Raw genomic sequence first — 12606 nt, 5'->3', positions numbered from 1 at the left:
ATCAGAACTGAATCAGATATTGTACACGTTTCTGTTGTGAATAATAAATGATTAATTTTAGGCTGCCTCTGAATAATAGCATGATATTCCAGCACCTTCATAACGTTTAGCTAGACTAAAGCGTCACTCAAATCTAAACATATTTATATAGCTTTATCGGGCCCGGCTACATCGATCCATTATGAAACCAACCTGAGATATTTCTGTCCGTTACGTTTATTTCGAAATTGGTAACCGTGCGTTTTCTCTCTCAAAACGGTGTCAAATGTGCCGGATACACATTGTCAGCCCCGCGTTGCAACAAAGGGATAACGTTAACGTTACTCACAAAAAAGTTGAACTCATGAATGCCTGTTGCGACTCAAAACAACACAGAAAATGCACTCTCCGAGAAGTTCCTAACACTCTGAAAGTTAATACACAACAGTTGCTGCTTCGCTTCCTTAAAAAAATCTCCTCGTTAACAAAATATTAAAAACACACAAAGACGGACACAACAGATCAATGTGCCCGGACTATGGACTTAAAAAGTTACGTACCGTGAGTTCTAACCTTCATCCATGGCTCCAACATGATTCCTCTTCAGGTGCTCCAGAAGCACGGTTGTACTTCCGTGCCATTTTGCAGGAAACTTTGAAGCAATAACCTCAAGATGTTTCTCCGCTGAACTGTTTTCCTCCGCCGTTTTTCGAATGTTTAGGCAAAGGAGACGGCGTCGTCACGTGAGCTGCACATGACACATAATTGGCTGGCTTACTGGCACCTCATGAGACGTAGCCTCAGCGCCGCCCTGTCGCTGTTTTGTACTGTTTTTGTACTTATTTTGATCATTGTTTCTCAGCTGTTTGTAAATGTTGCAGTTTATAAATAAAGGTTTATTTAAAAAAAAAATAAAAAAAAAACGTAGCCTCAGCGCATGCGCATAGCAAAGATCCAACGAATCGATGACTAAATTAATCGCCAGCTATTTTTATAATCGATTTAATCGATTAGTTGTTGAAGCCCTAATATATATATATATATATATATATATATATATATATATATATATATATATATATATATATATATATATATATATATATATATATATATATATATATATATATATATATATATATATAGTTTTTCTTTTTATGCTTTTTGTACAATGTACTTAGTTTATATTTTTTCTCTGGGGATTAGACACTCTTTCTTTATTAAAAATGACTAGCAACAAAACTAGCATCTATTTCTGGTTACAGCTCCTGCAAGCCTTTCTCTCCTTCAAGCCGCTACTGTCATCTTTCATACCAGTGTGTTGACAAATAGGCAGAAAACAGGGGAAAATAAAATATTATAGTCTCAGACTGCTCGCCAAAACGCTCTTCAGCGCAAACGTCGTAGCAAATGTCCCACAAACTGCAAAAGGCCAAAATGCTTGTTCTTTTCCTTCTTAATCTTCGCTGCGCAATAATTATTTTGAGAAAATGTTGACTTTGATTGCACAGAATATGCATGTTTTTCGGTAAACACTGCATCACGTGTGTCATATGACTCACGATTTGCTAATGTTTTGCCCTAACCATAGCCAATCGTGACTCATCATACGTAAACCAGCCAATCATCATGGATGTTCTTCGTATCTATGGATGTTCTCATTAATCCAGGTCATTGTATTTTCTCTGTATTGTTGTGTTTTTTCCCTCCTGGATTTGCAGTCCATTTGCTCTCTTTGTAGCGTTTGAAGGACACTACCTCATTACATGGGTCTAAAAATAGCTAAGCTACAGGAATCACTACTGGTTCAAAAAAGAGCGACACTATTGCCATGCTACTGGGAAACACGTGCAAACCTGATAGCACATGCTAAGCTGATCTACTAAATGTGTGCAAAGTGGTACGTCTGTTAAGTAATCACAATAAGGCGTGTAATCAATTTTGTGTCTGTCTTCATTAATAAACAAAATATATGCTGATCATCCAGACGCCCACAATACTGGGAGGAGAAAATGCAAATATAATTATTCAGCACACACGATGTGATTTATCAACACTCATCACCGTTTTGCGAGCATTTTTTTGCATTTTATTTAGTGCGCAAATTTTTACCATGAATTGATTAACTTGGACCCCGACTTAAACACGTTGAAAAACTTATTCGGGTGTTACCATTTAGTGGTCAATTGTACGGAATATGTGGATACTGTGCAATCTACTAATAAAAGTTTCAATCAATCAATCAAAGCGTGTCAGAAGGACGTACAAACTGACAGTTCCACACACGGCTGCAGGATCAGTGCTCGCACCGCAAAGACAGACGATGGTCAGATGAGATTCCTCTCTCCTACGTGTGTGTCTCAACATTTTGGACGGACAGAAATAAAAATACTGGACATATAGTCTATTCAGGAACTTCCTTTTATGATTTTATAGCAGCTGGATGACTTAAAGGGCTGATTACAAATTATTTAATTGATGCGTTTTGGTGTCTGCTGGCATTTATATATTAAATATATTACTAAAATATATCTTCTACATGAAAAAACGTCTTGAATTGTGCATTTGTCATTGTGTCATTCCAGACGCAAGAATACGCTTGTGATGTGATCCTCAGCCTGGTGCGCAGAAATAAGTGTCATTATGCGAATGTTTCTGTTGTCCAGATTTAATTTTAAAAAAAAATATATATAAATATTTTAAAAATTTTTTATTTTTTTTTAAAATTAAATCAACATAAAAAACACAATATATACATTATATATCAATATATATAGATCATATTTTTTAGACCAAAATATATAAAAAAAAACACCAGCACTGGCGAACATACAGAATGTTACCATTAGTGCAAGGGTGTCAAACTCATTTTAGCTCAGGGGCCGCATGGAGGAAAATCTGTGCACGCATGGGCCGGACTATCAAAAGCATGGCATTAAAACAAAAAATAAAGACAACTTCAGATTGTTTTCTTTGTCTTAGTTTGTCCAAAAATAGAACAAACACATTCTGAAAATATTACAATAAAAATATAGGAAAAAAATACCGGCAGCGATAAAGTTTAGATCCATGAAGGAAAGAAGAAAGTGAATGAATGTTTATAACTGAATACATTTACATATGCATCAACATATGTTTTCTTTTGTATTATTTTTTAAATTAATTAACGTTTATGACAGCCTTTTTCCAAAACACAATATATAATGTGAGATATAACAGGATAATGCCTACATTTATCATTTGTTTTCAAAACGCTTACAAAGAAGTGGGACCCCAAAAATTTACTGTGGAACCCCATTTTTATGACTTGATGGGGTCCCTGGGATCCCATTTTGAAAATTCCTAGCGCCAATACTGATGGAGTATTGGTGCGTGCAAATCAGCAGCAGGCGGTTGGGGCCTGCGGGCCGGTTCTAATACTAATCAAATATCATCAAATATCATAGATAATTAATTCAAGGCCCTCGGGCTGGATCTGGCCCGTGGGCCTTGATTTTGACACCACTGATCTACAAAGATGCAAATAATTGCTATTGCGACATCCAGTAGACACATTTACAACAGCTGTTTCTTTCATTCAAACATTTCAGGTTAATTTTTATACTTAGCAAACTCACCCCGCGGGCCGGGTAAAACCTGTTTGCGGGCCTTATCCGGCCCTCGGGCCGTACGTTTGACACCCCTGCATTAGTGGTTTCAATAAACAGATTAGGATTTTTTTTTTTTTTTCCGCAAAAACAACCAAAGACTAAAAGATTTTAGCAGTGCAAACATACGCTCTTTTAAACTTTGATTTTGTAACAATCTTACTGATCTACTGCATATGTGTGTTACGTGCTCAGAGCATTCTCCTGCAAATGTGGGTTTATTACGTTAGTCTTCATTTAACCAAAGCACAACTGTGACTTTTGCTTTATTTGAATTTTGCATTTTCATTTGGACATTATGCACAAACTGAAGCTGTTTGTGCATAATGTTGATGTTCAATTCTCCCTGTGTACTCATCTTTTTCCTTGTCATCTCTCCTTCTTTTAGAGAGAGACTATACCAGTCTGTGCGAGAAGCAGCCCATTGGTCGACTTCTATTTCGTCAGTACTGTGACACTAGGCCAGAGCTGAAGCGCTGCATCGAGTTCATGGACGCTGTGGTAAGTTTTTGTACATGCTCCTTTTCCTGTTTTCCTTTCACATAGGGCTGCACGATATTGAGGAAAAACCTAATTGCGCTTTTTCTCTTCAAAATTGTGATTGCAATTTGGGATTTTTATATTTTTCACATAAAAATGCACAAAACTGCAAAAATAATTAGTGAAGGAAGACATGTTACCTTTAGACTGTCAATCAACATATTCTTGTCTTAAGGTGCCCCACATTAAAACAATATGCAAAAATGTACTTAAAAAAATATTTGTCTTAATGCAGACAGACTCAGAGCTTTTGTCTACATCGCTTTTGTGTACGTCATACTCTTACACTGAAGAAATGACCTTTAAAAACTATACAGTGTTTATAATGGGGGGGGGATACCCACATAGGCGGTCCTCTTCAAGGTTTCTCATAGTCATTCACATCGACGTCCCACAGGGTTGAGTTTTCCTTGCCCTTATGTGGGCTCTGTACCGAGGATGTCGTTGTTGCTTGTGCAGCCCTTTGAGACACTTGTGATTTAGGGCTGTATAAATAAACATTGATTGACATTGATTGATAATGGAATTTAATCATAATATACAATAAAAATGCAAGTAACCATTTAAAAGGATATAAACTTGTATTTCTCAGTGCTGTAGAATTGTTTACCATTGCACTGTAATTGTAAAGTAAATACCGTATTTTTCGGACTTTAAGGCGCACTTAAAATCCTTTTTTTCCTTCAAAACTCGACAGTGCGCCTTATAAGCCGGTGCGCCTAATGCACGGAATAATTCTGTTTTTTCTTACTGACGTCGAAGCAATTTTATTTGGTACATGGTGTAAAGATAAGTGTGACCAGTAGATGGCAGTCAAACATAAGAGATATGTGTAGACTGCACTATTATGGCAATGTGACTCAAGTAAACAACACCAAGAGTTTATATGTTCCATTGAAAATATAGAACATTACACACGGTGCTCATAAATCTATCAAAATGTTTTAGTACGACTTTGGTATGCGATGAAGCCGCACCGCTTGATAGATTGTCGGCGCACTAAACATATGAGTATTATTATGGTGTGTATAAGGTAATAAATATTACCTGGCTATTTGTTTCGCAATATTATGCAAAAGCAACTTTTCTTACCTTCTGGTACCGGCTGATCTGTATTTGGGATCTGCATAAATCCTGAAAAATTGCGCCCGTCCGCCTTTGCAGTCCGTGGGACGCCGTAGTCGATAAGCTTTTACCTTTTCTCTAACTTCTTGTTATGGGACATTCATCCTCCGCTATTGCCATTTCTAATATAAATTAGTGTAAATTTCTTACTTATATCTGTGAAAGCGCTAAAACATACCGGTGTAGTGAGTTTACATTAATCACTCAAGGAACTTTAGTTATTAGAGAGTTCCGGTCGGATGGTTTTTCACGGGACACATTTCTGGGCTTGTTGTTGTTTCCGGATGAGGAGATGCTGCTCCGTTATTGATTTAATTAAAGTCTGAATGTCATTAAAACAGTTAGCTCCATCTTTTGACACTTCTTCCACTCCCGTCCTTGCACGCTACACCGCTACAACTAAGATGTCGGGGAGAAGACGCTGCCGAAGGTGAGCCACGTAATTAAGACCGCCCACAAAACGGCACATCCTGAAGTGACTGTCAGAAAGCGGCTTGAAGATTATCTGTAAAACATAATCTATGCAACATTTTGACCAAAGAACCAACATTACATGTTATGTAGACCACAAGGAAGTGTTTTCAATTTAGAAAAGAAAAAGATAATATGATTGATGCGCCCTATAATCTGGTGTGCCTTGTACCGTATTTCCTTGAATAGCCGCAGGGGCGCTAATTAATTTAAAACCTCTTCTCACTCCTGCGGTTACCAAAACCATGCGGAATGAGCAAGCATGCTCTAATTATTTTAAAACCTCTTCTCACTCCGGCGCATACCTTATCATTAAAAACACATTTAATAAAAAAAACGTTATTATGATCTTACCTTTACTTGTAGATGGGTCCATGTGCAGCTGCTTCTGATCAAAGGCAGTCTTTCTCATCTTTCTTCAATTTTAAAAGTCTCTGGAGACATTCCTTTAATTATTACCTCCTGCTTCGATTGAAAGTCCAGTTTAGAAAATGGTTTTATTTTAGATATGTAATCCTCCATGTTAAAAGTGCAAGCAAACAATTGCTGCATGCTTGCTGCTTGCTGTCTTCTTCTGCAGTACCTGTCTCCTGCAGTACTGGTAGTCGCAAGAAGGATCACTAGCGCCCTCTACCTCCTGGAGGCGGGAGTCATTTAATGACTCATATTTGACCCGGCGGAAGTGCCAAGCATGCGCTAATTATTTTGCGAAACGAGTTTGACCCGGCTGTAATTCTAGGCAGGCGAATACTATATTCCCGGCGCCAATTCAAGGAAATACGGTATATGAAAAAAGATCGAAAATAGACCATTCATCAGCAGTGCACTTTATAATCCGGTGCGCCCTATGGTCCGGAAAATACGGTAACTGTATTCTAAATAAATAAACAAACCAAAAATAAAGTGGACTCAGTTCTGTAAGCAGAAATTTAACTTTTTAAAGTGCGTTTCTTTCCCAGTTAGAAAAAAGAGGTCGGACGTTGTCTTTTTGTTTATTGCCACTACGTCACGTGATCATGGCACTCTCGCTCGTTCATCTGTGTTGATATCGCCCATCTGATTTGAAGCTGAAAAATTACCACAACAGGACTTTTACTTACATTTTTGTTCGCAGCACTTGTCAATGGCGAGTCTCAAGTAGAAAGGCTGTCTGTCTGTGCCTCCTGTGTTTGTATAGCTGGCGCCGAGCTCTACCCCCCACTGAGACAAAGATTGTGGAGGCCTGCAAAGAGGGTTCACTGCATTCAGTTAATTCTACTGTTAAATACATGCGCTCAGGAGCTGAGAGCAATGCACAGAATGAGACATCTTTCTTCCTGTTTGAAGCGAAAGACGAAAAATCTTAAGGCTCAACGATTCTGATGGGCCAACATGTCTGTTAGTCCAGTTTTTTTCAACCACTGTGCAGCGGCACATTAGTGTGCCGTGAGATACAGTTTGGTGTGCCGTGGGAGATTATCTAATTTCACCTATTTGGGTTAAAAATATTTTTTGCAAACCAGTAATTATAATCTGCAAATTATGTGTTGTTGTTGAGTGTCGGTGCTGTCTAGAGCTCGGCAGATTAACCTTGTAATACTCTTCCATATCAGTAGGTGGCAGCCGGTAGCTAATTGCTTTGTAGATGTCGGAAACAGCGGGAGGCAGGGTGCAGGTAAAAAGGTGTCTAATGCTTAAAGCAAAAATAAACAAAAGGTGAGTGCCCCTAATAAAAGGCATTGAAGCTTAGGGAAGGCTATGCAGAACGAAACTAAAACTGAACTGGCTACTAAGTAAACGGACCGAATGCTGGACGACAGCAAAGACTTACTGTGGAGCAAAGACGGCGTCCACAATGTACATCCGAACATGACATGACAATCAACAATGTGCCCACAAAGAAGGATAAAAACAACTGAAATATTCTTGATTGCTAAAACAAAGTAATATCGCTCAAAGGAAGACATGAAACTGCAACAGGAAAATACCAAAAAAAGAGTAAAAGCCACCAAAATAGGAGCGCAAGACAACAACTAAAACACTACACAAAGGAAAACAGCAAAAAACTCCAAATAAGTCACGGCGTGATGTGACAGGTCGTGACAGTACACCTACTTTGAGACAAGAGCTATAGTGATGCATGGTTGGTTATGGTTTAAAGCAGGGGTCCCCAAACTTTTTGACCCGAGGGCCGCATTGGGTTAAAACAATTTGGCCGGGGGCCAGGCTGTATGTATATATATATCCATTCATCAATTTTCTACCGCTTGTCCCTTTCAGAGTCGCGGGGGGTGCTGGAGCCTATCTCAGCTGCATTCGGGCGGTAGGCGGGGTACATATATATATATATATATATATATATATATATATATATTTATATGTATATATATATATATATATATATATATATATGTATATGTATATGTGTATATATATATATATATATATATATATATATATATATATATATATATATATATATATATATATATATATATATATATATATATATATATATATATATATGTATGTATGTATGTATGTATGTATGTATGTATGTATGTATGTATGTATGTGTATATATATATATATACACTACCGTTCAAAAGTTTGGGGTCACATTGAAATGTCCTTATTTTTGAAGGAAAAGCACTGTACTTTTCAATGAAGATAACTTTAAACTAGTCTTAACTTTAAAGAAATACACTCTATACATTGCTAATGTGGTAAATGACTATTCTAGCTGCAAATGTCTGTTTTTTGGTGCAATATCTACATAGGTGTATAGAAGCCCATTTCCAGCAACTATCACTCCAGTGTTCTAATGGTACAATGTGTTTGCTCATTGGCTCAGAAGGCTAATTGATGATTAGAAAACCCTTGTGCAATCATGTTCACACATCTGAAAACAGTTTAGCTCGTTACAGAAGCTACAAAACTGACCTTCCTTTGAGCAGATTGAGTTTCTGGAGCATCACATTTGTGGGGTCAATTAAAGGCTCAAAATGGCCAGAAAAAGAGAACTTTCTTCTGAAACTCGACAGTCTATTCTTGTTCTTAGAAATTAAGGCTATTCCACAAAATTGTTTGGGTGACCCCAAACTTTTGAACGGTAGTATATATATATATATATATATATATATATATATATATATATTCGGAGCGCACTAATTGACTGAAAGAGCACGCACGCTCGCGATGGGAAAATGTATTTATGTATTTTTAGACAATATGAATGGCCTGAGCTGCTAGGAGACACTGAGAGTAACAAGCGGTAGAAAATGGATTAAAAAGGACAGATTTAAAAATAAAATAAAAAATACTAAAAAAACATTATTATTATTTTTTTCTTAACTTGGGACTTCCCGCCAGCCGCATTTTGGACGCTGGCGGGCGGGCCGTAGTTTGGGGGCCCCTGGTTTAAAGTCATATCCAACAATTGCGACAACGACTTTTTACTGTCAACTGAGTTTGTTTTTTTAATAATTTCTGCTGGTGGTGTGCCTCCGGATTTTTTCAACGCAAAAAATGTGCCTTGGCTCAAAAAAGGTTGAAAAACACTGTGTTAGTCAAATGCCGGTGACGGCGGAGAAAAAAAAAACTCTTGCGGTTTACGTAATCTCACTAATTAAAATTTTGATTTCGATTAATCGTGTAGCCCAACTTTCAAACAATTTCTTTGGTCGTTCGTGTGTTCCAACATGACTATATTCCTTGCCTGTAGGATGAAGAGGGCTCTGTCCCTTTTTGGTTTTGGCAATAACATTGGGTGTTAGGTGTGGGGGGGTTGGGTCAATGAAGTAGGTGATTAGTGACATAGACAGGCTGTCAGAGTGCAGACCCCTCCTCTTCCTTTATGCACTCATCCATGAGGTCAAGCCCACGTCAGCCCGGGGAGCAAGCAAACACAGGCCCAAGATTGTGTCTCGGCCCCCGGAGGAATGCTGCAAAGCAAAACAGGAGCAAATCACAGTTATTTAAAAAGAACACACATTAGTCTTTTTTCAAGGTTGGCATGCCCGTACTGGGATACCTGCACATTTTTAAAATTAATAATACGGACACTTCATCTAATGTATACGATGCAGTCAGTTTTCTTTCATCTGAGCTTGTTTTCAAACCAAACACTTAAGTACTGATAAGTACTACTCCCTGTCTGCAGCCATATTTGTTTTTTTATCGGTGCAACAGGGGTACCAATACGAAATAAAGCGCCATCTGTGAAAATTGGGCCAAAACTAGGGTTGCCAACTGTTCTCTAAAAAAATAATACATTTATAAATAGAAATCCTGTACTACAGTGAGAATCAAAAATAGTCTATAAAATATCAACGGATTCCATTGACTACAGCTTGTTTTAGGCTAAGCCAATCGATGCTACAGTAGCATGGCTGATCGTTCACCTATCAAACTCATTGATCCATTGGCCTTGGGCATCGCTAGGCCTCAGCAAGCTAGCTTGAGTTATCTGCCTTACTTCTGGTCTTCTGAGTCTAAAGGTAAATTTTTACCCAAAGCGACTATAGACCACAGGTGTCAAACTCAAAGCCGGGGGGTCAGATCTGGCCCTTCATATTATTTTATATGATGTCTATAAAGCACTTAATTTTTCTTACTCAATGTATTCCTTCATGTTTGACAGAAAATGTTTATGTACTGCAGGGCGATTCAACTCACCGTACTTTCCAGTATTCAAGCCAAACCCACCAAATTTTAGAATAAATAAATATTTTTACATATATTAGCCGCACCGGACTATAAATCGCAGACATACACTGGAGCAAAAGAGTTTGTAAATGTTTAACACAGACAGTTGTTATTTATTTATTTATTTTAAAAAAATTTTTATGGAATTTTGGCCAACACAGACACTTGTTAACGTGTTAGCACATTCGCTAATGCTAACGATGCTAGCTTGATTATATTACAATAGCAAGTACAAATATGCTTGAAAACACTCCTACAGACATCGCACATGGGAGGGTTTAGTTAGTATGAATTGTTTTAGTTATATTGTAAAACTTTCAAACGTTGCTTGGCGTGATTAATGAAGAATCATTTTGACGCTATAGACAAATAGTAGAGGAAACAGTATATACTTTCGTTGTTTGTAGTATATGCTATTGTATTGTCAAACAGTATTTATTGTTTAATACTTAATTTTTCTATTTAAAAGACAAGTTCAATGTAAAATTTTAGTTTTTTAAGCACTGATTAAATTAATTCATTTCGATGGTCGCGGCTGATTTGAGTTATAATTGTTCTGAGTTAAAAGCTTGGTCGTGGAACAAATTGTGCTTATAAGTTAAGTGTCCCACTATATTATCATATATTGTTTTTCTATTAGAATAATAATAGATGACTTACATATAATTACAAAGCAAGTGATCAATCAATTGGTACATCAAAAAATGCAATACTCAAATGTATAGGCAATTGTGTTATAATATCATGAGACGATTATACAGTAAAATTCATATATATTCATTGTTACTAGCAGCCCTCTGAGGGTAGCAATAACTGCAATGTGGCCCTCAATATAAACAGGTTTGACACCCTTGCGTATAGACAGTTTTCTGTCCGACATGGAAGCTACAGGTGGTTAATTAGGGCGTTGGCCGGTCTTGCCAACAAGTCATCCCCTCATTTATTTTTCAGTAAGTTGGAAGCCCTAGCATACACACACTTACATACACTCACCTTAAAAATATTGGACCAATTCAAGGCTGTTATCAACAATGATCTCACACAGTTACAACCGATTTATGACATAAGCATTAGCACATTAGCTTTCCTAGTTGAAAGACTGTTGAAACATTGGCATCTTGATTTGTGTGACACTTGACAACTGTTTGGAATGCAAATTACAGCCACCAACAGAGAATGCAGTGTGAGCCATTAAGTCAAGATGGAAACCCCTAAAGTACCCTACATACCAGGTCACTTCAGTACTCAGACTGGACAGAGTGCAGTCGGGAACAAAATATTCTCAGAAGAATTCTTCAAAAACAGTGCTTTCTTCACATACTGTACATTCATTTCGCAACTGAGTCACCATTGTGTGTAAAGTAGGCCTACCAGTATCGAGAAAGGCAATGTCAATGCAAAGTTGTGGACTCCTTCTTGCAGTCTGTGCAGATTAAGCATGCAACATCCTATGACAGACAGTTCATTTGTACACTGTGTGTTGCAATAAACCATATCATTTTATTTAACAAACTAAATATACATTTTTTAATTATTTTATGTACACGACACCATTTAATTTCAGTTTCTACTGATACCAAATTTTGCTCGACAATGTACTGACCTACAAATAATTGCTGATAAACAATATTAGTGGCATTATTTTTTCAGACCAAATCAACCACTAATGTAATGATAATATAATATGCATGTATATATTTTCAAATGCAATAAACTTGTATTTCTTGTATATTTTAACATTGTTATTGAAATGTAAACTTTTAAAACTCCAAGCTAAAAAAGACAAACAAATAATAACAATAAAATATACTTTGATCGCAAAAAGTTGCACTTGAATAAAAATCACAACCTAAAGCAATACAATATGTTGAGAGGGTTGGAGGTCCTCAAATATACACAAACAAAATAATAAATAAAATAGCTAAATAAAGTATGAGAAACAAAGTTGCACTTCAATATCGAACATGTAGGCAGAGGTAGAGTTGTACGTTACTTAACTGACAATCAAGTTGGGACATTTTTAAACAAAAGTGCAAAGTAACAATATAAACACTAAATTATAAGCAGATCATATGGAAAAAAAAATCGAAGGTTTGGCAGATTCCAAGTGAGGAAACACCAACATGGCAGCACGGTGGGACAGAGGCTAGTGCATGTG

At 37.0% G+C, this 12606-nt stretch overlaps 2 protein-coding genes across 3 annotated transcripts in view; one reads left to right on the top strand and one right to left on the bottom strand.

Moving 5' to 3' along the window:
• Window positions 1-12606, bottom strand: part of LOC133639450 (target of Myb1 membrane trafficking protein-like) — an 862139-nt gene that overhangs the window by 127707 nt on the left and 721826 nt on the right. The window lies entirely within an intron of this gene.
• The window catches only part of grk4 (G protein-coupled receptor kinase 4), a 165163-nt gene that overhangs the window by 81483 nt on the left and 71074 nt on the right, over window positions 1-12606 (top strand). For both annotated transcript variants that reach the window (XM_062032742.1, XM_062032743.1), the window contains one exon: window positions 4015-4127. In XM_062032742.1, coding sequence (XP_061888726.1) covers window positions 4015-4127 — 113 coding nt within the window. The remainder of the gene's footprint in view (window positions 1-4014; window positions 4128-12606) is intronic.

The sequence above is a fragment of the Entelurus aequoreus genome, linkage group LG22 (genome assembly GCF_033978785.1).
Source record: "Entelurus aequoreus isolate RoL-2023_Sb linkage group LG22, RoL_Eaeq_v1.1, whole genome shotgun sequence".
In the NCBI taxonomy this organism is placed as follows: Eukaryota; Metazoa; Chordata; class Actinopteri; order Syngnathiformes; family Syngnathidae; genus Entelurus; species Entelurus aequoreus.
This window is presented reverse-complemented; position numbering and strand designations above follow the sequence as displayed.